Raw genomic sequence first — 27,320 nt, forward strand, 5'->3', positions numbered from 1 at the left:
GCTAACATCTTGGGTAGAGAGCTGCAAGATGATCTTGAAGAATCTTGACACCGACATTGAAACCCTACATACTAACCCACATTTGGTGAAAAAACACCTATGGAGAAGTGACTGGATCGTAACAGAAGATAAAAGGAGAACTCACAAATTGATGGAAAATGTACCCCATGAAAAACGAGCATACAATGAAATTCCAAATTATCTAAAACTATTTCCAGAGGCTCGGTGGCGAGATTTGTATTTTAAATTTAAACTGAATCTACTTAAGACACAAGAGCGAAAAAGCTTATGGCAGAAAAATTAAAACTTGACAAAAATCTGCAGATTCTGTGGACTATGTGAGGAGACCCTAAAACATCTTATCTTGTTATGCACAGGCCCCAGAAAGGAAAGAACAAGCTGTCTTGGAGACTTGATCACAAAAAGACCCTTTTTAAATGCTGATTGGTGGCAAATCTTGTTTGATGAGACAGAAAGAAAACTAACTTTTTCCCTTCCCTTTTTTCTAGACACTTTGGAAGTGAAACTAAATAATTTTGAAAAGGAAATTGTCCAAGTAAAGGGACTAGAAACTGTTGAGTAAAAATGCAATCATCTGCTGAATGGAAACTTCATGTTATGATGATTAGAGTATGAGTTTGAAATAATATTTTAAAGGTTTGTAATAAACCATATAAAATAAAAAATAAACTGTCTTTCTCCTATAAATCAATCACTGAGCTCTGGGTCATACTGCCCCCAGCCATTGTCTGCTCTCTCCCCAAACCCCTCCTCTGGCAGCGATCTTCACATTTGGTAGCACGTTAAGTGGCAGTATGAGCAAGAAGAGCGGCAGAGGGTCGGGAGGGTTCCCATGTGAATCTATGCCAGACCCATGCTAGAGAACTTGTTCCTTTTCCAGCATGGGTCTGGCATGGATTCACATGCTCATGAATATTCCCCGTTGTCAGGCTGGGAATCCTCGGTAAAAGAAAAAAATCAGTTTAGTTTATGAACTGTCTTTCTCCTAATAGCCAATCACTGGTCTCTTGGTCCTGCTGCCCCAAGCCAATGACTGCCCTCTACCTAAGCCCCTCCTCAGGCAGCCATCTTCAGATTTGGTAGCATGTAAAGTGGCAGTTAGGACCAAGAGAAGAGCCGCAGAGGGGTAGGCGGGAGGGTTTGCATGTGAATCCATGCCAGACCCATGCTGGAGAACAACAGTTACAGGTAAGTAACTTGTTCCTTCTCCAGCATGGGATCTGGTATGGATTCACATGCTCATGAATAAAATACATAACAGTACACACATGCACAACCACGGGAGGTGGCAAGGCTCAACATTAAGCATTTCAAAAACTCAACATTAAGCATCTCTTAGGTCCTCACCAGGATCACCTTCAAGCGAACAGGTTGCGCAGCACCGCTTGGCCGACTCTGGACTCCTCCCTGGAATCCCGGTCAACGTAGTAGAATTTCGTGAAGGTGTGCGTCGACTTCCACGTAGCAGCCCTGCAGATGTCCAGCAGAGGCACACCAGACAGGAACGCCGTAGTTGCTGCGATCCCTCTGGTCGAATGGGCTCTCGGACGGCCAGGCAATGGTCGGTTTGCCACCCAGTGAGTGCGTGATGAAGCCAGAGAGGCACCTAGAAATGGAGGCCTTGGAGAGGGCCTTTCCCTGGTTCACAGGGCCAAAGTTCACAAGCAGCTGTGACGGCTTACGAAAACTCTTCATGCAGTCCATGTAGAACTTCAGCACCCTAGTCACATCCAGCGAGTGCAAAGTCCTCTTAGCAGGCAACGAAGGCGACAGGAAGAAAACAGGTAACACAAAGGGCTTGTTGAGATGGAAGTCCGACGACACCTTGGCCATGAAGGAGGTGTGCGTCCTAAGCACAACCCTCGTTGCGTGGAATGTCAAGTACAGAGGCTTAAAGGAGAGGGCCTGGATCTCTCCCACTCGTCGTGCGGAGGTGATGGCCACCAGGAACGCAGTCTTCCAAGACAGGAGTTTCAGAGGTGCCGAATGCAGAGGCTCGAACGGGGGACCCATGAGCCTAGTCAAGACCACATTGAGATCCCACGCCGGGGCCAGAGCCTTCACCGGCGGGAACAAGCAGAAGGAACAAGTTACTTACCTGTAACTGTTGTTCTCCAGCATGGGTCTGGCATGGATTCACATGCTCATGAATATTCCCCGTCGTCAGGCTGGGAATCCTCGGTAAAGAAAAAAACCAGTATCAGTTTCGTTTCTGATCTGTCTTTCGTAGTAATAACCAATCACTGGTCTCTGCGTCATACTGACCACAGCCAATGACTGCCCTCTACCTAAGCACCGCCTCTGGCAGCCATCTTCAGATTTGGAAGCACGTGAAGTGGCAGTATGACCAAGTGAAGAGCCGCAGAGGGGTAGGCGGGAGGGTTCGCATGTGAATCCATGCCAGACCCATGCTGGAGAACAACAGTTACAGGTAAGTAACTTGTTCCTTCTCCAGCATGGGGTCTGGCATGGATTCACATGCTCATGAATAAAGAATACATAGCAGTACACACATGCACAACCACGGGAGGTGGCAAAGGCTCAACATTAAGCATCACATCAACTCAACATTAAGCATCTTACCTCCTCACCAGGCTCACCTCAGGCGAACAGGTTGCGCAGCACTGCTTGGCCGACCCTGGACTCCTCCCTGGAATCCCGGTCGACGCAGTAGAATTTCGTGAAGGTGTGCGTCGACCTCCACGTAGCAGCCCTGCATATATCCAGCAGGGGCACACCAGATAGGAACGCCGTGGTAGCTGCGATCGCTCTGGTGGAATGGGCTCTCGGACGGCCAGGCAGCGGTCGGTTTGCCAACCGGTGACAGCACATGATACAGCCGGAGAGCCATCTGGAGATGGAAGCCTTCGAGAGAGCCTTCCCCTGATTGACAGGTCCAAAGTTCACAAAGAGTTGTGACGTCTTCCGAAAACCCTTCGTGCGGTCCACGTAGAACTTCAGCGCTCTAGCTACATCCAGCGAGTGCAAAGTCCTCTCAGCCGGCGACGAAGGCGACGGGAAGAACACAGGTAACACCAAGGGTTCGTTGAGATGGAAGTCCGACGGTACCTTGGGCATGAAGGAGGGGTGCGTCCTGAGCACTACCCTCGTGTCGTGGAAAGTCAAGTACGGGGCCTTGCAGGAAAGGGCCTGGATCTCTCCCACCCGTCGTGCGGAGGTGATGGCCACAAGAAAAGCTGTTTTCCACGATAGAAACTTCAACGGGGCCGAGTGCAGAGGCTCGAACGGAGGTCCCATGAGCTTGGTCAGCACCACGTTGAGCTCCCACGCCGGGGCCGGAGCCTTCACCGGCGGGAACGATCTGAACAGTCCCTTCATGAACTCCTTCACCAGACGATGAGACCACAAGGACGTCCGCCCCGTGGTTCTGGTGTATCGGGAGATCGCAGCAAGATGAATCTTGATGGACGCGTGTGCCAGACCAGCTTTGGCCAGCGTCAGCAGGTACGGCAGTACTTGGGGAGCCGTAATCCGTAGAGGGTTAATCTTCTGTGCGTGGCACCAGACAGAGAACCTCTTCCATTTGTGTCCGTAGCATTTAAGAGTCGAGGACGCCCTGGCCTTTGCAAGAACCTCTCTGCAATCGGCCGGTATGTCGTATCCTCCAAACTCTAGCGCTGCAGGAGCCAGGCCTGCAAGTTCAGCGACTTCGGGTCGTGGTGGAGGATGGCGCCTCCTTCCCTGGAGAGTAGATCCGCATCCGCCGGCAGCTTGATCGGCGGGGACGCTGACAAGTCCAGCAAGTCCGGGAACCATATCTGCCTCGGCCACGCAGGTGCGACGAGGATCATCCTGCACCGTGACCTCTTGAGCTGGTTGACGAGCCGGATTAGCAGAGGCAAGGGAGGGAACGCGTAGAGGAACAGGCCCTCCCAGGGGAACGAGAAAGCATCGCCCATGCTCCTCGTCTGGGGAAACCTGCTGGCGAACCTCCGGCACTTGGTGTTCGTCGCCGTCGCGAACAGGTCGATCTGGGGTGTGCCCCACCGTCGGAAGAGGCGATCCACCAGATCCTGCCGTAGTTCCCACTCGTGGCACGAGCGCAGCTCCCTGCTGAGTGAGTCGGCGATGGTGTTTTTTATCCCTGCCAGATGAAACGGCACCAGAAAAATCCCTTGGGCGACGGCCCAATGCCACAGGTCCTGCGCCTCCTTGGACAGCGCTGGGGACCTGGTTCCGCCCTGTTTCCTGATGTAAAACATGGTGGTGGTGTTGTCGGTGAAGATCCTCACCACCTTGCCCTTGAGGGACGGAAGGAAGGACCTGAGGGCCCAAAACACTGCACGGAGCTCCAGGACGTTGATATGCAGGGACTTCTCCGTCGGGAGCCAGAGTCCCCTTGCGTGCAGATTTTCGGTGTGCGCTCCCCACCCTTCCAGGGAGGCATCCGTGGTCACAGTCTCCTGGTGGGCTGGGGTCTGGAAGTCCATGCCCGCCGTCAGATGCGCGCGGGTGCCCCACCACCGTATCGCTCGTCGCAAGCTCTCGTCGAGCTTGATCCTTTCCTCGAAGCTGCCCGTCGTCTGGATCCAGCGCGCATCCAGGAATTCTTGCAACGGGCGCATCCGGAGCCTGCACATGGGAATGAGGTAGATGCAGGAAGACATCATCCCGAGGAGGGACTTGATGGACCTCACTTTGGCCGCGTCGGCCACCAACATCCGTTGCACCTTGCCCAAGATGGTCCTGGTCCTCTCCTCCGACGGGGAGGCCAGAAGGGACACTGTGTCGAGCCTCGCTCCCAGAAACAGTGCGACTTGCGCGGGCACCAGGTGGGATTTGGAGTAGTTCACGGCGAATCCCAGGTCCGTGAGGAGTTGGACGGTCCTTGCCGTGTGGACCACGGCGAGCTCCCTCGTCTTGGCGCGGATGAGCCAGTCGTCCAGGTAGGGGTAGACGTGAATCCCCTCGCGGCGCAGCTGCGCCGCCACCGGTGCGAGGCACTTGGTGAATACCCTGGGTGCCGACCGTAGTCCGAAGGGAAGGGCTTTGAACTGGTAATGACGCCCTTGGACCACGAACCTGAGGAATTTTCGGTGCCCCTTTAGGATGGGAATGTGGAAGTAGGCATCCTCCAAATCCAACGACGATAGGAAGTCTCCTTCCTCCAGCTGACCCAGGACGTGCTGGAGGGTGACCATCCGGAACTTCTGCGCCTTGATGAACTTGTTCAGACGTCGCAGGTCTAGGATGGGGCGCCATCCTCCCGTCTTCTTCTTCACGAGGAAGTATCTCGAGTAGACTCCGGAGCCCCGAAGCCTCTTTGGGACGAGTTCGATGGCGCCCTTTCTGAGCATCGCCTTTACCTCCAGGAGAAGTTGAGGGACGTGAAGTTCTTTCCTGGCCACGGGGGGGACGCGCGGGCACCTTCTTTGAAACTCGAGCGCGTGGCCCCGGGCCAGGGCGTCCAGCACCCAACGGTCGGTGGAGATGGACTCCCACACGCTGACGAAGCCCGCCAGCCGGCCTCCCACCGGGGTGCTTCGGTGGGGGCCCGACCCCACGGCCGGTTCAATCCTGCTTGGACGCGGCCTTGCCGCCTTGACCTCCTTGGCGACGACGGCGGGGTCCGCTAGACTTGCCTCGTCCTCTGTAGGCCCCTTGCGACGACGAGCGGGCCGCTTGACGGTAGGAAGCGAAACCGCCGCCGGAACCTTTGGAGGCGCCCTTGCCTCCGCCGCTCCGAAAGGGCGTCCGTCGTTGCTGCAGGACTCCAAGGGCCCGGGCCGTCTCAGTATCCGCCTTGATGGCCTGAAGGGAATCGTCCACTGTCTTCCCAAACAGGTTGTTCCCCGTCGAAGGGCATGTCCAGGACTCTGGTCTGGACGTTCTGCCGGAAGTCCGTAGCTTTGAGCCATCCACGACGTCGAAGGCAAACGCCGTTGCCCAGCTGGCGGAACCCAGTGTCGGCGATGTCCGTCGCCACGGTGATGGCGTGGTCCGAGGCCACCTCACCTTCCTGCAGGATCTCCAGGGCCTCCGCCCTCTTGTCGTCCGGCAGAAAATCCAGCAGGGGAGCTATCTTGTACCAGAGCTCCCTGTCGTAGCGGGCCACGATAGCCAAGGCGTTGGCCGCTTTAATCGTCGTCGCTGCCGACGAGATGACTCTACGTCCCATAGCATCCAATTTCTTTCCCTCGCCGTCCGGCGGGGAAGTCGATGTGGAGGCCCCCCCCCGCTTTCTTCCTGGCTGCCGCGGAGACGACGGAATCCGGGGTAGGTTGCGCCCGGAGGCATAGGGGGGCCGTGTCCGGGACCCGGTACTTCTTCTCGTACCGGTCTCTTCTAGCTGGCGTCGTGGAAGGGTTCTTGAGGAGGGAAAGGCCCTCATCCCAAATGTCGTCCAACAGAGGCACTGCGAGGACCGTCTTCCTCTTGGCCTCGCGCCGCTGATAAAGGAAGCCTTCCTTTTTCTTCTCCTCAGGGCAGAGTTGGAAAAGCTCGGAAGCCCTGGAGATCATGGAGTGGAAAGATCCGATCTCGTCGGGCGGAGAAGCCCTGGTGGGAGGCGACGACGGAAAATCCTCGTCGTATGCCTCGTCGTCCGTACCCGTCGCTGCCGTGTCAGTCCCCGTATCATCCCCTCGGGTGGACGGGGAGGAGGGCTGGACGGGGCGCGACGGTTGAAAAGGAGGTGGTGGATGGATCCTTCTTTTCTTGGTAGGGGGAACACCAGAAGGTCCCGGTTCTGGATCCCCCGACGGGAGAGGTTCCTCCGTCGGTAACGGTAGCCTCGTCCTTATCTCGGAGCATAAGGACTGTATGGCCAACAAAATGGCCGCCGAGTTGTCTTGCGGCGCTGGCAGAGGGGAGTCCGACGGGCGAGCAGGGGCCCCGTCGGTATCCTCGACGATGTCGTCGTCACCTGCGTCGGGGTCCATTCCGACGGGCTGGCCTTCTTCCACGCCTAGGCCGTGGCTTAAGACCTCGATCAGCTCCTCTTCTGAGGTTGAGGCCGAATCTACGACGACGCCCTGCCCCCCCTTCTTCTTCCCCACGGAGGGTTTCACGGGGGTCCTATCGATGGGCACAAAAGAAGACTCCCTCCGAGGAGGCAGGGAGATTATGGGCCCTGAGGTCGCCACCACTGGTGCAGCCACCACAGGCTGAGCCAGGGCCGCCGCGACCGTTTCGATAGAGGGCTTGGTCGGATGGATCAAGGCCTTCACCACCTTAGGTGCGCTCACCGCCTTATCCTTGAGGGAGGGGGCACTGCCACGCTCCTCCTCTGCCTTAGAGCTCGACCGGGGCCTCTCCAGGAGCTTCGCCGGGTGCTCGGCCTTCCTCTTACCCGACCCAGAGCGTTGGCTCGTGGTTGATGGTGCCGGGGAGGGTGCGCCCTGCCTGGCGCCCGTAGAGCCCGACCGTTCGGCGCTCCCGGTGCCAGCGGACTCGCGGTGCTTGGCCTTATGTTGGGCCCCCGTCGCCGGGGCGCCCTCAAAGGTCTTAGAAGACCGCTCGGATTTCTTCTTCTTCTCGCCAGACGGGCTCTTACCCTCCAGCCAGTTGGCGAGACGTTGATGGCGGTCCTTCATGGTCCGTTCCGACATGTTGCCGCAAAACGCACAGTCCTTCTCCACGTGCGTCTTGTCCTCATGAAGGCAGTAAAGGCAGAAAGAGTGTTCGTCCTCCTTAAAGACGTTCTGCAGCTGGCATCCAGGGCAGACCCTGAACAGCTTTCCGGGCGTCGAGCTTCCCTTCTCCTGGGCCATCTCCGAGACCGGGCCTGAGAAGCTTCTGGAGTCCTCCGAAGTGTAGCTCGACGAAATCTTCACCCTTGAGGGGCACAGATGAATCCGACACGGGTCCCCGTTGATCGGATGTAGGATCGGTGGAGCTTGAGGCTCTTTTGACCGAAAGAATCGAAGTTTTTTGTGAAAAAGCGCGAAAAATAGCACTAACGCTCGAGAGCAATAGCACGAGGATCCCAACACATGAACGTGCGGTAAAAATCTGAAGATGGCTGCCAGAGGCGGTGCTTAGGTAGAGGGCAGTCATTGGCTGTGGTCAGTATGACGCAGAGACCAGTGATTGGTTATTACTACGAAAGACAGATCAGAAACGAAACTGATACTGGTTTTTTTCTTTACCGAGGATTCCCAGCCTGACGACGGGGAATATTCATGAGCATGTGAATCCATGCCAGACCCCATGCTGGAGAAATGTCCTTTCATGAACTCCTTAACCAGGCAATGCGACCACAACGATGATTGCCCAGGAGTTCTGGTGTAGTGGGAGATAACCGCCAGATGGATCTTGATCGAGGCGTGCACCAGCCCTGTCTTGGCCAGCGACAGCAAGTACGCCAGCACTTGAGGGGCTGTAATCCATAGAGGGTTTATCTTCTGTGCATGGCACCAGACCGTGAACCTCTTCCATTTATGTCCGCAGCACTTAAGAGTCGAAGAAGCCCTGGCCTTGGCAAGTACCTCCTTGCAGTCCGCCGGGATCTCGTATCCTCCAAACTCTAGTGCTGCAGGAGCCAGGCCTGCGGGTTCAGCATTTAAGGGTCGTGGCGGAGAATCGCACCTCCTTCCTTGGCAAGAAGATCTGCGCCCGCCGGAAGCTTGTCTGGGGGGACGCAGACAAGTCTAGAAGGTTAGGGTACCATATCTGCCTCGGCTACGCCGGTGCGACGAGGATCATCCTGCACCAGGACCGTCTGAGTTGACTGATGAGTCGTAGGAGCAACTGCAACGGTGGGAACGCATAGAGAAACAGGCCGTTGCAGGGGAATGAGAATGCATCCCCCATGCTCCCCGGCTGGGGAAACCTGCTGACACTTGGTGTTCGTCGCAAACAGAACGATCTGAGGATTGCCCCAACGTCTAAACAGTAGCTTCACCTGGTCCTGCCGAAGATCCTACTCGTGACAAGAGCGCAGTTCCCTGCTGAGTGAGTCGGCGATAGTGTTTTTCACTCCTGCCAGATGAAAAGGTACCAGAAACATCCTTTGGGCGACGGCCCAGTGCCATAGGTCCTGTGTTTCCTTGGAGAGAGCTGGGGATCTAGTGCCCCCTGCTTCTGAATGTAGTACATCGTTGTGGTGTTGTCGGTGAAGACCCGCACCACCTTGCCCTTGAGGGACGGTAGGTATGACTTGAGGGCCCAAAACACGGCCTGGAGCTCCAGGACGTTGATGTGCAAAGACTTCTCCGGGAGCTAAAGGCCTCTTGCGTGGAGATTTCTGGTGTGTGCACCCCATCCCCCCAGCGAGGCATCCGTTGTCGCAGTATCCTGATGTGCTGGGGTCTGGAAGTCCGTGCCCGCGGTCAGATGCGCGCAGACCCTCCCCACCACTGAATCGCCCGACGGAATGTCTCGCTGAGGGCGATCTTGTCCTCGAAACTTCCCTTCGCCTGCATCCAATGGGAGTCGAGAAACTCCTGCAGCGGCCGCATCCACAATCTGCACAGCCGAACGAGGTAGATGCATGACGACATCATGCCGAGCAGGGACTTGATGGACCTCACCCTGGCAACCTTCATGGACAACAGCCGTTGCACCTTGCCCAGGATGGCCTTTATCCTGTTCCCCGATGGTGCGGCTAGGCACGTCACCGTGTTGAGTCTGGCTCCCAGGAACTGGGCATCCCGAGATGGTCCCAATCAGGACTTTCCATAGTTTATCGAGAACCCCAGTTCGGTGAGCAGTCGGGACGGTCCTCGCCATGTGCCCGATGGCTAGTTCCTTTGACTTCGCTCGGATGAACCAATCGTTCAGATAGGATTAGACGTGGATCCCTTGCAGGCGCAGCCGCACCGCCACCGGTGCAGGCACTTGGTGAAGACCCTTGGGGCCGACTTCAGACCGAAGGGGAGGGCCTTGAACTGGTAGTGCCGCCCTTGGACCACGAAGCGCAGAAACTTTCAATGTCCTTTGTGAATGGGGATGTGGAAATAGACATCCGCCAAGTCCAGCAACGACAGGAAGTCCCCTTTCTCCAGTTGTTCCAGCACGTGCTGGAGGGTGACCAACCGGAACTTCTGGGATTTTTATGTTCTTGTTGAGACGGCGAAGATCCAACCGCCAGTCTTCTTTCGGACGAGGAAGTACAGCGAGTGAACCACAGAGCTCAAGAGCCTCTTTGGGACGAGTTCTATTGCGCCCTTTTTTTTAGCATTGCTCGTATATCCAGCAGAAGCTGCGGAATGTGGTTCTCTTTCCTGGCCACGGGTGGAAGACAGAGACACTTCCCCTGGAACTTCGAGTGTGTCCGTGGGCCAGGGCATCCAGCAACCATCGGTCGGTGGAGATGGACTTCCACACGCTGACCTAGTTAGCCAGCCGGCCTTCCACCGCAGTGCTCGAGGCCTTATCGCCTCGGGCCCCTTGGCGACGACGTTGTCCTCCGGCCTTGTTGCAGCTTCTGTAGGCTTCCTGGGACGACGAAAGGGCCACCTGACGGTAAGAAGAGCTACTGATGAATCCTTTGGAGGCACTTTGCGACTTGCCTCTGGAGTGCCGAAAGGACAGCCGCCGTTGATGGAGCGTGCCCAAGGCAGGGGCCGTCTCAGTGTCTGCCTTGATGGCCTGCAGCGACTCGTCCAATGCCTTGCCGAGCAAGTTGTTCCCATCTAAGGGCATGTCCAGTACCCTCGACTGTACGTCCTGACGGAAATCGGTGGCCCTGAGCCAGCCACGCCAGTGAAGACAAACGCCCTTGCCCATCTGGCGGAAGCCAGTGTCGGCGACATCTGTGGCCACCGTGATGGCGTGGTCTGACACCACCTTGCCTTCTTGCAAGATCTCAGGGGCTTCGGCCCCCTTGTCATCTGGGAGGAATCTAGGAGGGGGGGGGGCATTTTAAACCACAGCTCCCTATTGTAGCGCGCCGCGAGAGCATTGGCCGCCTTAATGTTCGTAACCGCTGACGCGATGACCCGGCATCCCATGCTGTCCAGCTTCTTCCCCTCGCCGTACGGCAGGGAAGTGGAGGTCGATGCGTCGCCCCAGCAGATTTCTTCTTGGCCGCCGTGGAGACCACCGAGTCCAGGGACGACTGCGCCCTGAGGCACATAGGATCGGATTATGGGACCTGGTACTACTTCTCGTACCAGTCTCTCTTCACCGGAGCCAAGGCTGGGTTCTTTCGAAGGGCCAGCCCTTCGAGCCAGATGTCATCCAACAGCGGGACCTAGAGCAGAGTCTTCCTTTTGGCCTCTCGTCGATGATCAAGGAATCCCTCGGTCTGCTCTTTGGGGCATAGCTGAAAAAGCTGAGGCCCTAGCGATCAAGGCGTGAAAGGAGGCAATTTCTTTGAGGGGAGAAGCCCGGTGTGGGGATGACAGGAGATCAGTTCCGTCGCTGTTGCCGTCTCATCCCCCTGTGGAGGGGATGAGGGGGAAGGATGGAAGGGCAGGGATGGATGGACCTGCCTTCGCTTGTATGGAGGGTTCCCCGACGGCCCAGGCGCAACTGGATCGTCCACCAGAGCCAGGGGCATCCCTGTACTTATTTCGGTGCACAGCGTGTACCAGGCTAGCAAGATGTCTTCCGACCTGTCTGTCGGAGGGAGCAGTGGTTGTGACGGGAGTGTCGGCAGCGGCATAGTATCATCCGGCTCCTCATCGATCTGCCGTTCCTCGCTGTCTCCCTCGTCACTCTCCACGTCCGGCTCGTCAGGGTCTTTCCCTTAGAATCTGACCTCGGCGAACTGCTTGTCAAGAACTGACCCGAGGCCTGAAAGCTCGTCCTCGGAGGAGATATCGGAGTCCGGTAGGACTATCATGCCAGCCCCTTCTCGCCCAGGGGCTTCACGGGGGTCTCAATGATGGGCGTGAAAGACAATTCCCTCCGACCGGGCAGGGAAACTCTTGCCTTGGGGGCTGTCTCCACTGGGGCCACCTCCACGGTCTTCACCAGGGATGCTTCCACTCCCTCAATCGAAGCCTTAGCCTGGTGAATCTGGGCCTTTACGACCTTGGGCGCATCTGAGGCCTTCACCGTGGCGGGAGAGCCACCACCTCGCTCCCCCTTGGCTTTCTCCATCAGAACTGACCGGGCCTTCTCCAGAAGCTTACCCGGGTTGTCCGACTTCCTTTTCTTCGAGCCGCAGCATTGCGGTGCTTTGCCTTAGGTTGGGCCCCTGTCGCCGGAGTGCCCTCAAAGGTCTTAGAAGACCGCTCGGATTTCCTCTTGTGAGAAGTACATTGCCGGGGCTCACCTGCCGCCGGGCTCTTCGACTCCAGCCAGTCAGTGAGTCGCTTGTGACGGTCCTTCATGGTCCGGGAAGACATGTCCTTGCAGAACGCATAGGCCTCCTCGACGTGCGATTCATCTGCATGCAGGCAGTAGAGGCACTTGAGTGCCCATCCTCCTTGAAGACGTTCTGTAGCCCACATCCTGGGCAGATTCTAAACAAGGCGTCGAGTCTCCTTTGTCTTCGGCCATGAATCCTCCAAGAAGTGAAATTCGATGAAAATTCACCCTTCAGGGGCGTAGAGATTTCCCAAACGGGTCCCCGTTTATCGGAAGATGAATCAGTGGAGCTTGAGGCTCAATTTGACCAAAAAATAAGAGTAAACTCTTTTGAAAAACGCAATACAAGCTCGAGAGCTAAGCACGAGGACTCCCAACACTCAAACGTGTTGGTAAAAATCTGAAGATGGCTGCCTGAGGAGAGGCTTACTTGGAGGACAGTGATTGGCTGGGGGCAGTGTGACCCAGAGACCAGTGATTGGTTATTAGGAGAAAGACAGTTCAGAAACGAAAAACTGATTTTTTTGTACCGAGGATTCCCAGCCTGAAGGGGAATATTCATGAGCGTGTGAATCCATGCCAGACCCCATGCTGGAGAATAGATAGCAGTACAACATTACACAACCACGGGAGTAGGCAAGGCTGAACAAAAGCAATCACGCTTACCTCTGGAACAGGCTCACCTCAAGCAAACAGATTGCGCAGCACTGCTTTGCTGATGGACTCCTCCCTGGAATCCCCATCAATGCAGTAGAATCTCATGAATTTGTGCGTGAACCTCCACGTAGCAGTCCTGCAGAGGTCTAGCACGGGCACACCAGACAGGAACACCGTTGTCGCAGCAATCGCACTGGTAGAATGGGCTCTCGGATGGCCAGGCAGCGATCGGTTTGCCAACTCCTGAAAATGAGTGATGCAGCCGGAGAGCCATCTAGAGATGGAAGCCTTGGATAAGTCCTTCCCATGGTTCACAGGAACACAGTTCACAAACAGTTCAGAAGTATTCGGAAAACTCGTTGTGCATGCCACGTAGAACCTCAGGGCACGAACAAAGTCCAGCGAGTGCAAGGCCTTTGCAGCTGATGACGAAGGCTTCGGGAAAAAACACGTAACACCAAAGGTTCGTTGAGGTGGAATTCCGAACGAACAGTCATAAAAGAGGGCTGCATCAGCAACACCACCGTCGACTTGTGGAAAGTCAGATAAGGCAGTTTTCAGGATAGGGCCTGGATCTCACTTACCCTTCTGGCCGAGGTGATGCCCACAAGGAAAGCAGCTTGCCACAAGTGGAACTTGAGAGGGGCCCGATACATTGGCTCGATGGCCCTACCTCCCCCCATGAGCCTCGTCAGCACCACGTCGAGTTACCATGCCGGGCAAGGAGCCATCACCAGCGGGAACTTTCAAAACAATAATTTGATGAGACGGTGGGACCCAAGAAGATCTTCCTGAAGACCTGGTGTAGCGGGAGATAGCCGCCAGATGCACCTTGAAAGAGGCGTACCAGTCCCGCCTTCGACAAGGACAAGTATGGAAAAATGTATGTGACCGTGACCCTGGGGGGTAATCTTCTGCGACCAGCACCACGTAGCGAAACGCTTCCACTTGTGACCGTAGCACCTAAGAGTCGAGGACGCTCTGGCCTTGGCAAGGACACCTCTGCAGTCCACTTGTAACTGATATCCTCCAAACTCTAGGGCTCCAGGCGCCAAGTCCACAGGTTCAGGATTCCTATGTCGTGATGCAGGATTGCGCCGCCTTCTCTCGTGAGCAGATCCGCGACCACAGCTTGACTGGAGGAGACGCTGACATGCTGAGAAGGCACTGGTACCAAATCTGCCTTGTCGGGGCGATGAGTATCATCCTGCCTCAGCGCTGTTTGAGTTGATTGATAATTCGCAGCACGAGCGGTAACGGAGGGAACAAGTACAGAAACAGGCCTTCCCATGGGAAGGAGAACGCGTCCCAATACTCCATGGTTGGTGGAACCTGCTGGCAAACCTCTGGCATTTTGAATTTGCCGCCATTGCAAACAGATCAATCTGGAGCCTGCCCCACTTGATGAAGATGCAGTCCGCCTGGTCCTGCCCAAGTTCCCACTCATGGCAGGAGCACAGCTTCCTGCTGAGGGAGTCCGCAATGGTGTTCTAGACTCCCGTCAGGTGAAAGGGAACAAGGAACATCTTTTATCTGACGGCCCAGTGCCACAAGTACTGCACTTCTTTGGAGAGCGCTGGGGATTGGGTGCCTCCCTGCTTCCTGATGTAGAACATTGTGGTGGTGTTGTCCGTGAACATCCTCACCACCTTGCCCTTCAGAAACAGAAGTAAAGACTTGAGGGCCCAGAACACTGCCCTCAGCTCCAGGATATTGATGTGAATATCCTTCTCTGCCTCTGGCATGCAGCCTTTCAGGAAAGCATCCGTGGTGACCTTCTCCTGGTACGGGGGCTCCTGAACCCTGTGCCCAGGATGACATTGGTGTGAACGCCCCACCACCAAATCGCCCGACTGATATCCTCATTGAGCGGGATCTTGTCCGCGAAGCTTCGGACACTTGAATCCAGCAATCGTCCAGGGACTCTTGAAGAGGTCCATCCGTAACCTGCAGAGCCGGATAAGGTAGATGCAAGACGACATATCGAGAAGCAACTTGATGGTCCACACCGTGGCAGTATTCAGTGATAACAGTCGTTGCACCTTTTTCAGAAATGCTGCTACCCTCTCCTCCAAGGATGACGCTAGGCAGGAGACTGTATTCAGTCTGGCTCCTAGGAACAGTGCGTTCTGCAATGGCATCAAGCAGGACTTCGGATAATTGATGGAGAATCCCAGATCCGTCAGCAGGTGGACGATTGTCTCTGTGTGTCGGATGCCCAACTTACACGAACAGTTGTGCAGGTACGGGTGCACGTGTATCCACCCGTAGATGCAGATGGGACGCCGCTAGTGCCTAGCACTTTGTAACTCCTATGGGGCTGACTTCAGGTCGAAGGGGAGGGCCTTGAACTGGTAGTGGCATCCCTGCACCGTGAAACCTAGGAACTTTCGGTGCATTTTGTGAAAGGGGACATGGAAGTAGACGTCCTCCAGGTCCAGCGATGTCAAAAAGTCTCCTTCCTCTGGTTGGCCGAGCATGTGCTGCAATGTGACCATCCAGAATTTTTGGGACTTTAGGCGTTATTTGAGACGTCGCAGGTCCAGAATGGGCTTCCAGCCCCCGGTCTTCTTTTTGACTAAAAAATATCTGCAGTGGACTCTGGAGCCCTGGGTCGTTGTGGAACCAGCTCTATCAACCCTTTTTGTAACATTGCCCAATACTTACTCCAAGAGTTAAGGGATGCGCTGCTTCTGCCGGACCACCGAATGGTTCAGTGAACATCTGCTGAAACTCCAGGGTGTCTGTAGGCGAGATCATCCAGCACCCATTTGTTGGTGGAGAGCTTCCACTCCCCGACGAATTCCGTCAGCCTGCCTCCCACCAGGGAGCACGGGTGGGGGCCTGATCTCCTGGCCGATTTAGTCCTGCTTCTGCGCCTTGTCTTGAGGGCGACAGTGGCGCTGACCACCACCACCGTAGGCATTGGAACGGCCTCTATAGGCATCCTGATTCGTGGACCTCGAGGGCTGGCGGTACAAGGAAAAACCCTTTGACCATCTGCTTGACTTTCCTCCGGATGAGCAAAAGGAAGCGCAGGGCTGCTGGAGCGTGGCCCAGGGCACGAGACGTCGCGGTATCCGCCTGGTCTGCAGGGCTTCGTCAACAACCTTCCTAAAAAGGTTATCCCTGTTGAAAGGCATCTCCTTGCGGAAATTCATGGCCTTCAGCCAGCCTTGACGATGGAGGCAGGCACCGTTCCCTATCTGCCGGAAACCTGTCTCGGCAATGTCCAATGCCACTGTGCTGGCATGGTTTGAAGCCACCTCTCCCTCCTGGTAGAGGGCTATAACCTCCACCCTCTGTCGTCAGGAACACCAGAATCGGGCCCAGCGCTCTCCGTCATACCTGGCATAATACCAGCGCGTTGGCCGCCTTCATGGTGTAGATAATCTTCCTTCCCATGGCGTCCAACTTCTTCCACTCGCTGTCTGGAGGGACTGAGGGCAATGAAGGATTCTACTACCTTTTCCACGCAGTCGCCGAAACCACTAAGTCTGACGATGGTTGGAACCGTAGGCATTTGGGTGCGGACTCCGACACCCAGTACTTTTTCTCTAGCTTATCTCACTTGGCCAGGGGCGTGCAGGGGTTCTTCAAGAGAGCCGAGCCAAGCCCTCCTACCACATGTCATCCAGCAGGGGTACTGCCATGATGGTCTTCCTTTGTGCCTCGTGCCTCTGGTACAGGAAACACTCCTTGTTCTCCTTGGGTGTAAACTGGAAATGGAAGCGCCGGCAACCATGGAATGGAACGACCCCACCTCATCCGGTGGAGACGTTCTTGGCTGCAAAGACCTGCCTGCTTTGATGACAGGGGATGGGGAGGGGGACAATGGGGGCTAGGGGTTTTAACCGACGCAGATGTGGAGGCTAAAACAGGGGCATCAGATGATGTCTCCACTTCTTCGCCAGAGGCTGATAGGAGTCTGCAGGAACCGGGGCCTGCGGCATCCTTCTCTTGATTTCAGCCACCAAAGTGTGCAGGGTTTATAGGATGTCCAGGGATACATCCATCGGCAGAACTGGCGTGACCGGAGTGCTAGGCCCCGTGCAGTCTTGTTGCCGTCGTCGTCCTCCATGCGCTCGTGGACCGTGTGTAGGGTCTCCCGGTCCTCGTCGACGGTGGATGAAACTTCCATGGCCTGAGATACTGCCTGGGACTTCCTTGACGCTCCCCACCCCCCGAGGGGTTGGACTGGGCTCAGACGGCATCCTCTTCTCCGGCGTGCCAGCTGGCCATGCCACAGTCACAGTGGAAGCTTCCTGCCTCGGAGGGATACCATTGGCGCAATAGGGATCACCTTCACGGGGTCAGCCACTTTAGGCTTTGTGAGAGCAGCCGCCACCAGCTCAATCGTCAACGATTTCTCCTGTGCCACCTAGGCCTTCTTGGCAGGTCGGCCACCTTCTCCTGAGCCACTGCCTTCTCCCGCAGCTTAGTCGGGTTGGGTGATTTCCTCTTCGAGGAGGAGCTCGATTGGTGACTGGCGATGGAGGCGGATGGTGATGTTGATCGCGCTCTGCCCATAGCTGAAGCTGCTTGAGCGGCGACCCTGGTGGAGCTGGACTTCAATGTTTGGCCTTGTCTTGCGTCCCCACGGATGGGGAGAAGCCCGCCCTTCGGAACAGCCGGTAATGGTTGAGGCATGTCACTGCTCGGGGCACGGGCAGAGGCCTTGACGCTCAGCCACACCGCCATACTGTGTCGGTCCTTCATCGCTTTCTTGGAGAAGCTGAGGCAGATCTCTCACTAGGCATTGGAGGTGTTTGTCATCTACAAACCTGTTTCATAGCCAGCATTTGGTGCAGGGACCTTCCTTCCTTCCTTCTCCTCCATCACGGCTGGAGGTACGGAGCAGGCCTGATGGCGCTCTGGAAACTTTAAAGAAACGTCGACGATCCTCGCCCTTGAGGGGCGCTTGAACTTCACAGACAAACAAATCCCTGCAGTAAGCAAATGGAGTGAAGAGCACACTGACAAAAAAAAACGTTTCCATCGAAAAATGGAAAAACTTAACTCGCAGAGCAAAAACTGTGGACTCCCAATACTAAAACGTGTGGTAAAAATCTGAAGATGGCTGCCAGAGGAGGGGCTTATGTAGAGGACCGTCATTGGCTGGGAGTAGTATGACCCAGAGTACAGTGATTTGGTTAGAGGAGAAATACAATTTGTAAGTGCAAGTGAAACTCTTTTCTTTCAGAGTATTCCCAGCCTGACAATGAGGAATATTCATGAGCATGTGAATTCATGTCAGACCCCATGTTGGAGAACTAAGGTTCATTCTAAGGAGAACAGGGGGGATGTGAATGCATTGCAATTTACACCCCCCCCCAACGTCTAGCCGACTGATTAGTGGGTCGGCTAGAGGTCGCTAAAAGGTAGCTTTTCGTCGGCTGGAGGTCGCTAAAAGTTAGCTTTTCCGTCATTAGTTCCAGTGAGATATGCCCAGGAGCAGCAGGCGCAAGGATTCTTCTGGTCGGTTCTAGAAGCAGAGTGCAAACCTTTGTGAAGAAGAAATGCATAAGACGTCAATGCAGACCTCTTCGGGACACATCACCAGACGGCAGAAGGCTAGTTCTGGCTTTGGTAACGCACACAGGGAACAGCAGGCATCCTTCCAGTTATGGTTCAAGACCTTCCACAGCAGGATTGCTTGAAGCCGGCAGGCTGAAATTCAGATGGAAGGAGTCACATACCATAAGCAAGCGACTACCGAAGTTCTGGCGGGAAATGTGGAATCAGCGACTGTTCGAGTAAGGTAGCCCACTGGAGAGCTGTTCAGTCTACCGGGTGGCCCAGGGACACTTCCGAAGGCTCAGGATGGCTGGATCCTCGAGAACACATTGAGACTGGTTGGACCCACCAGTCTCAAGGTTTGAAGCACCACTAAGGGCCTTCACAGTTCATGTAGTCTAGCAGGGCTTCACAGGGTCAAAACGAAGGAAAGGGATGCTGAGCCTCTTTGGGAGTTGTCCACGATCTTCAGTTGGCTGCTAGTCTATAAAAGATACTTGGCTCCAACGCTGGCTGCAAGAGTCTTCTTATCCTATAATCCTGGCAGGAAGCAAGTCCAATCCAACCAATAGGAATGATCTGCACCATTCAAATAGCTTGTGAAATCAGTAGCATTTCCCAGGCAAGTGCATGACCGTACAGGGGATTTCCTGACCTGGAAGGCCAAACAACAATATGACCAAGGAAGTGAAAATCTCGCGCCACGGCCATTTTAGTGCACAAACCACGTTTAGTAGTCATGCGCGTAAACATGAATGTGCATACTAGAAAGAACGCAAAAATTGTAAAAATGTAATTGCTGTGTCCAGGTAGTCTTTAGGAACGTTTAAGAATAAACACATGCCTCAGATGTAAAAGACTAGGGTGATTCAAAAGTATCCATGCTGCACTGCATGGTAAGATGCTGTATGCACTGTTAAAAAGTTCACAAAAAAGGCAAAAGGCAAGCATAGTTTCCCAGTGCCGATTGTCTGAAGGACTCATCAGTTTCCCCCAACAAAATGAGCAAAAGGCCAAGGAGTGAAGCTGAAGGTCAGGACAAATCAAAAAACCAAAGCAAAAGGTTTGGGGGTCCATAGAATATGGAGGGAATGTTGGTAACAGAGAATGGTTTCCCAAAAATATCCCATACATACACAGGGGGCTGGCTTATGCCAGCCTACCTATCACGCATCTAACTCTTGCCAAAGGAATTGGTGGCCAGCCAATCAAGGTTGGCTCCAAAGCCCAACACACAGGATATGAAATGTTCAGCCCTGTACCAGGGTGCCAGACTGGCATCGAAGTGAGCCCATGTGTCCACAAAAACAGTTAAGACCAGTCTCCTATAAACCCTTAACAAAGGCTTACTACACAAATAAAAAGGCTGAGGGAAGGACTAAATTCTTTTTTAGTATCCGCATGTTAGGCAAAGTTTGCATGCAGTACCCTCTGGGACCACCACACAGTTTTAGGCAGCGAGCGGAGCAGCCAGGTTTATCTCAAGAGGGAATGTGAGCTTGTAATGAGGTTACACAGAGGTCTACTATTACAATTATTCAAATAGACACTTACACTCAAGGTTTCTTGGTAAAACACTTATTAATTTATTACAGTCTGTTAGAAAACATTCACAAAAAGGAGGCAATCAATATCACACCAAAATATCCTACAATACTTCACACTAACCGGTTCTGAAACATGTAAGTTACTTTGATGGAGGAGCAAAATGGCATTCAGAGCATTTGAAGTAGGAGCAAAAAAGCATAAGTCAATAAAAAGAATAGTAGAGTTACTTTAAAACAGTGCAAATAGTTTGAGTTCACCAGAGGAGTTGGTCCAATGCCATAGGTAGGTCAAAGTCAATGGGCTAGTGTTTTGTATAGGTAAAAATAGTTCTGGTAGATAAACTAAACAGTCTTTGCCACGGTTCACTGAAGTAGTTCTCAGAAGAAAGACTTATATGTCGGGTCACAAGCTGACTAGGTCTGCAAGTTGCCAAAGTTTCACGCACTTTCGCAGTGAGGGGTAAGTTCTCAGTCGGGTTTTCACAGTACCTTAGATTGAATAAAAAGATGCAGCTGAAGACTTCTGTTCCTGGCAGTTCCTGCAGATCTCGCTGTTCCTGAGCCTCAGTCGTGGGGACATGAGGGGGAATGTTGCGGGACTCCTGCACTGCACGGGGACTGGTTACAAAGCTGGCAAACTGGCAATTCTTCGATTCCTGTAGCTGTCGCCAAGCACACAAACTGGTGTCCTTCTCCCTGGTTATTCTGTTTCTTGCAGCACTCTGAGGAAAATACAACCAGCTCAGAGAATGGTATCCAGGTGGCTTACTAGTTGATTGGTCTCACCAACTCAAAGGAAGAAGTCGTCCTTGAAGGGCTTCTCTGTCGAGATGAACTTGACGATTCGGACCATCAGCAAGGCTTCACCGGGCAAACCAACGGTCCAGGAGTTGCAGCAGCTGTCCTCCTCCAGCTCGTCTTCGGTTCTTTCGTTCCAGTGGTCGACTCTGCCTTCCAAGCCAAGAGACTCCTTTTAAACAGTTTTTTTCCATTCATTCATAGAGAACTATGGGTCCACAGCTTCTCCCTTAAATGTGGTCTCCTCACCCAAATATTACCCAAGAAGGTCAGGTGGAATGAGGAGTGCACTAAGGCATTTGAAGGACTTAAGAAAGCCTTTTGGCAAGCTCCAGTCTTAAGAGCTCCTGACCACAGTCAAACCTTCATTGTGCAAACAGATGCTTTCAATACAGGTATAGGTGCAGTTCCGAGTCAGCTGGATGAGAAAGGTAGGGGACCCAATCTGCTTCATCAGCAGGAAGCTGAAGCAACCTGAGACAAGGTGGGCAACCATAGAAATGGAGCGTTTTGCCATTGTGTGGTCTCTGAAGAAGTTTAGACCATACTTGTATGGATCTACTTTTGTGATTCAGACAGACCACCAACCCTTGAGATGGTTAATGCAGATAAAAGGGTAAAATCCTGTATTGTTAAGATGGTCAACAAGCCTACGGGGGTTTGATTTTACCATTGAACACAGGTCAGGGTGTAATCACCAAAATGCTGATGGTCTCTCCAGAATGTATGACCAACTGGAGTAAGGAGATTCATCCAGGGGTGGGTTAAATCCTCCTGTCCCTTAGTCTGGGTGGGGGAACGAGTGTTGGGGAGAATTCTCATAAATGTGCAAATTCCCTTCAACTTAGAGACCCTCAGCAACGTTGCTGGATTTTGAGGACTTGATTTTTTTACCTGGAGAGGTGAGCCTTTTTTCCCCCCACTCTCTCATGTATTTTGATGTGTTTTATACTCTTGTGTTCTTTGATTATGGAGTTTTAGACAACTCCATAGGCATCATCTTTTCACGGATTACACAGCACCCGCAGTGCAGTAACACAGGGAAGCCGTTTTAGGCTGTCCCAAGGTTTAAATACCTTCTCTGGGATAAACTACTGTTTCCCAGAGAAAGTAAAGTTAAATTGACTTTACTAATCTTTTTCCTAGACCCAGCACACACCATCTTATAATAGAGTGCTGGAGGGGTTACCTAGCATCCCCGGTGTCTAGAAACTCATGTAGCAGTCAAATGCTACCCTCTCATATCGAAATGGCTGGTGGCAGTGGTTTTACAACAAACTACCATGATTTTTCCCGATCGCGAACAACGGTAGCGTAACATAGCAGGAGACATGTTTTTCAAGATGGCGGCTGAGCCCCCTCTGTAAAAACATGTCCCGGTCGTCTTTTTTCACAGTTTCTTTTTGGAAAGATCCTTCTAGAGTTTGTCTCTGTGCGCAAAACTAGGTTTGGTCCCTTTGTTACTACGCCTTTGGCAGGCTTCAGGACTGAAGACTGCCTCTGGCGCTTGAGTATCTGGGGTGGGTAGGAAGTGAGGGAGGTGCCCAAAACTCCCTGAGCTTCGTCTCCTAGGAGACCCAAATGCGAGTCTCTTGGCTTGGAAGGCAGAGTCAACCACTGGAACGAAAGAACCGAAGACCCCCTAGAAGAGGACGGCGGCTGCAACTCCTGGACCCTTGGTTTGCCCGGTGAAGCCCTGCTGCAGGTCCGAATCGCCAAGTTCATCACGACAGAGAAGCCCTGCAAGGACGACTTCTCCCTTTGAGTTGGTGGGACCAATCAACTCGTAAGCCACCTGGATAATATTCTCGGTGTTGGTTGTATTGTCCTCAGAGTGCTGCAGGAAACCGAATAACCAGGGAGAAGGACATCAGTTTGTGTGCTTGAAGATAGCTACTGGAACTGAAGAATTGCCAGTTTGCCAGCTTTGTGACCAGTCCCCTGTGCAGTGCAGGAGTCCCCCAATGTCCTCCCTCTTGTCCCCACGACTGAGGCACAGGAACAGCGAGATCTGCAGGAACAGAAGTCTTCCTCTGCATCTTTTTCTTCAATCTAAGGTACTGTGATAACACGACCGAGAGAACTTACCTCTCACTGGGAAAGTGCGTGAAACTTTGGCAACTTACAGACCTAGTCATCTTGTGACCCGACATATAACTTTCTTCTGAGAACCGTGGCAAAGACTTTTCCATTTATCTACCAGAACCATTTTTACCTATACAAAACACTAGCCCATTGACTTTGGCCTAACTATTGCATTGGGCCAACTGCTCTGGTGAACCCAAACTATTTGCACTGTTTTAAAGTAACTCTACTATTCGTTTTATTAACTTATGCCTTTTTGCTCCTACTTCAAATGCATTGAATGCCATTTTGCGCCTCCTTCAAAGTAGCTTAAATGTTTCAGACCCGGTTGGTGTGAAGTATTGTAGGATATTTTGGTGTGATATTGATTGCCTCCTTTTAGTGAATGTTTTCTGTCTGTGTAATAAATTAATGAGCGTTTTACCAAGAAACTTTACGTGTAAGTGTTTATTTGAATACTTGTAATTTTAGACCTCTGTCACCGCATTACAAGCTCACATTCCCTCTTGAGATAAGACTGGCTGCTCAGCTCGCTACCAAAGACTGTGCTACAGACTTATACCAAAGGTTGGTTTTGCTTACACCTGTAGTCATAGTTGTGTGTAGTGGTCCCAGAGGGTACTGCATGCAAACTTTGCCTTACACCCCATTACTACCAAAAATGTTAACTGTAAATAATGCAGTAATTTGCTTCAACTCCCTGATGGCCCGAGACAATCACAGATGACAGCAGCCTACTCTCCAAAACCAACTCAGAGAGATGAAATCGCCCTTTGGCAAAATCTGGGTGATTTTCCTGTCCTAGGTGAGTTTTGGGCAACCAAGTACAATATAGTAAAGAAAGAAAGCAAAAGTAGGGGGAATTCAGTAAAGACCGTAGACAACACATTACATCAATGATGCAAAAAAAATAAAAGGAAAAAAGCTCAATGTTTAGGGGTCCCTAAAACAAAAACAGATCAAGTGCTTACTCTGACAGGAGGGCACAACCTGCATTTTGCAAACTCGAATTATAGGCAGAGCCGTTCATCCATCTGAAGCTGATAATGGAGTACCCAGAAAAATATGGGTTAACACCACCTGCTATCATAGTTCTTTTAAGTTGGAGGCATTCAGCATAACATGCCAATTAAGAACTCAAATTATCCTAACCCTTTTTTTCTCAAAGACCCATCCGAGTGAAGATCTGCCTAGTCTGTTCAACTCCTACACCAAACATGGTACAATCACAGGTCAGCAATAAAGTGGTCAAAGTTTGATCCCCTTTAACAGGCATACCTGAGTGATGGGCTGCTTCGACTGTTCTTGAGCCCAATGCTCCTCATGCTCGACCCAGCATTCTTAAGACTCTCTTCCCAAGGACCAAGAGGACTGTTCTTCTCATGGCCACCCCACAAGGGGCTGGTATCACCCCACTGGGCAGACATGCTAGCCATAGCAGAACTGCTCATGCTAAGGCCTCCGTGCTGGAAGGGAAAAAGGTGAAGAGAGATAATGGTAAATGGGAAATGGGAAAGACTGCACGAGTGAAAAAGCAGAATAGCATTGCAAGAGGAGTTCAAAGAACAAATTACTTACCACTTGGTAATGTTCTTTCTGATGAATGTTCTTCTCAATGATTCCTCATCTCTGAGGCCTATCCTCCCAGTGCAGCTGCTTGTCGGAAACTTATCCGCTGCCAGAGGGCGCAGATCTGCCCGACACCTCCATACACTGGAGAGAACGTTAGGGCAATGTATGACAAACATTACATACCCGTTAGGCAAGATTGTATGCAGGACCCATAGGGTGCACTCCAACAACCCTGACCTCCTGGCAGTAGTAACCCAACCTTTGGTAGAAGTCTGTACTATACAGGTTGGTAGTGTGGATGAGTAGCCAGGCTTATCTCAAGAGGGGTCGATTTGAGCTGTAGGGGAGTTACACAGAGGTTCACAGTGAGAAGTATCCAAGCAAACACTCACACCCAGGGTTTTTTGATAAAACAATTATTAATTTATTTACTAGTCAGTTAATGTAAGCCTTCTTCAGAAGGGAACACTGTAAAAACAACACACAAATATACTTCAAAAATACACAATCTATTAGTCCAGAATCAGTAAATACCCATTTGGGATGGCATACAGCAGAGACCTACACCCATAGGTGACTTCAATTGCTAGGGTGCTGTTGGCAATGTATTATTGTTGGCATTCAGAATCAGTTAATTTTTGGTAGCACGTAAAGTGCCAGTAGGACCAAGAGAAGAGCTGCAGAGGGTTTGAAGGGAGGGTTCGCATGTGAATCCATGCCAGACCCATGCTGGAGAAGAATAGTTACAGGTAAGTAACTTGTTCCTTCTCCAGCATGGGGTCTGGCATGGATTCACATGCTCATGAATACAAGAATACCTAGCAGAACACACATGCACAACCACCGGAGATGGCAAGGCTCAACATGATACATTTCATCAATTCCACCTCTTACCTCCTCACCAGGCTCACCTTCAAGCAAACAGGTTGCGCAGCACTGCTTGGCCGACTCTAGACTCCTCCCTGGAATCCCGGTAGATGCAGTAGAATTTCGTGAAGGTGTGTGTCAACCTCCACGTAGGTGCCCAGCAGGGGCACACCAGACAGGAACACCGTAATAGCAGCGGTCGCTCTGGTCGAATGGGCTTTCGGATGGCCTGGCAACGGTCGGTTTGCCAAACGGTGACAGTGCATGATGCAGCCGGAAAGCCATCTGGAAATAGAAGCCTTGGAGAGGTCCTTCCCTTGGTTCACAGGGCAAAGTTCACAAACAGTTGTGATGTCTTCCGAAAACTCTTTGTGCGGTCCACGTAGAACTTCAACACTCTAGCCAAATCCAGTGAGTGCAGAGTCCTCTCAGCCGGCGACGAAGGCGATGGGTAGAAAACAGGCAACACCAAGGGCTCGTTGAGATGGAAGTCTGACGGCACCTTGGGCATGAAGGAGGGGTGCGTCCTCGGCACTATCCTTGTCTGGTAGAATGTCAGGTACAGAGGCTTACAGGAGAGGGTCTGGATCTCTCCTACTCATCGTGCAGAGGTGATGGCCACAAGAAACACAGTCTTCCACGATAGGAATCGCAGCAGCGCCGAATGCAAAGGCTCGAATGGCGGGCCCATGAGCCTGGTCAGCACCACATTGAGCTCCCACGCCGGGGCCGGAGCCTTCACCGGCGGGAACGATCGGAACAGTCCTTTCATGAACTCCTTCACCAGGTGGTGAGAACACAGCAACGACCACCCCGGAGTTCTGGTGTAGCGGGAGATCGCTGCCAGATGAATTTTGATGGAGGCATGCGCCAGCCGCGCCGCCTTGGCCAGAGACAGCAAGTACGGCAGCACTTGGGGGAGGGAGGGCGTAATGTGTAGGGGGTTGATCTTCTGTGCACGGCACCAGACAGAGAACATCTTCCATTTATGTCCACAGCACTTAAGAGTCGAGGAAACCCTGGCCTTGGCAAGTACCTCCTTGCAGTCCGCTGGGATGTCGTAGCCTCCGAACTCTAGTACTGCAGGAGCCAAGCCAGTAGGTTCATAGATCCTGGGTCCTGATGCAGGATCACGCTTCCTTCCCTGGCGAGATCTGCCTCCGTCGGTAGCTTGAGTTGAGGGACGGCGACATGTCCAGAAGGTCCGGGAACCATATCGGCCCCGGCCATGCCAGTGCGACGAGGATCATCCCGCACCGGGACCGTCTGAGATGACAGATGAGTCGCAGGAGCAACGGTGGGAATGCATAGAGGAACAGGCCGTCCCAGGGGAAGGAATATGCATCCCCCATGCTGCCCGGCTGGGGAAACCGGCTGGCGAACCTCCGGCACTTGGTGTTTGTTGCCGTCTCGAACAGGTCGATCTGGGGATTGCCCCATCGTCGGAATGAGAGGTCTACTTGATCATGCCGAAGCTCCCATTCGTGGCAGGAGCGCAGCTCCCTGCTGAGTGAGTTGGCGACGGTGCCCTTTACTCCTGCCAGGTGAAAGGGTACCAGGAACATCCCCTCGGTGACCGCCCAGTGCCACAGATCCTGTACTTCCTTGGAGAGAGCTGGGGATCTGGTGCCCCCCTGCTTCCGGATGTAGAAAATAGTTGTGGTGTTGTTGGCGAAGACCCTTACAACTTTGCCCTTGAGGGACAGAAGGAAGGACCTGAAGGCCCAGAACATGGCCTGAAGTTCCAGGATGTTGATGTGCAGTGACCTCTCCTCCGGGAGCCAAAGGCCTCTTGTGTGGAGATTTCCGGAGTGCGCGCCCCATCCCTCCAGAGAGGCGTCCGTTGTCACAGTCTCCTGATGCGCTGGGGTCTGGAAGTCCATGCCCACCACGAGATGCGTGCGGGTGCCTCACCACTGGATCGCTTGACGCAAAGTCCTGTTGAGGGAGATCTGATCTTCGAAGCTTCCCGCCACTTGTATCCACCGGGCATTGAGGAACTCCTGCGGGGGGCATCTGCAACCTGCACAGTCG

The 27,320-nt window shown here is 53.1% G+C and overlaps 1 protein-coding gene across 4 annotated transcripts in view; it reads right to left on the minus strand.

The window, feature by feature from the left end:
• GIGYF1 (GRB10 interacting GYF protein 1) overlaps positions 1 to 27,320 on the minus strand; it is a 1,784,248-nt gene that overhangs the window by 184,371 nt on the left and 1,572,557 nt on the right. For all 4 annotated transcript variants that reach the window (XM_069645982.1, XM_069645992.1, XM_069646001.1 and 1 more), the window contains one exon: positions 24,126 to 24,313. In XM_069645982.1, coding sequence (XP_069502083.1) covers positions 24,126 to 24,313 — 188 coding nt within the window. The remainder of the gene's footprint in view (positions 1 to 24,125; positions 24,314 to 27,320) is intronic.

The sequence above is a fragment of the Ambystoma mexicanum genome, chromosome 1p, assembly GCF_040938575.1.
Source record: "Ambystoma mexicanum isolate Mex_15411 chromosome 1p, UKY_AmexF1_1, whole genome shotgun sequence".
NCBI lineage: Eukaryota > Metazoa > Chordata > Amphibia > Caudata > Ambystomatidae > Ambystoma > Ambystoma mexicanum.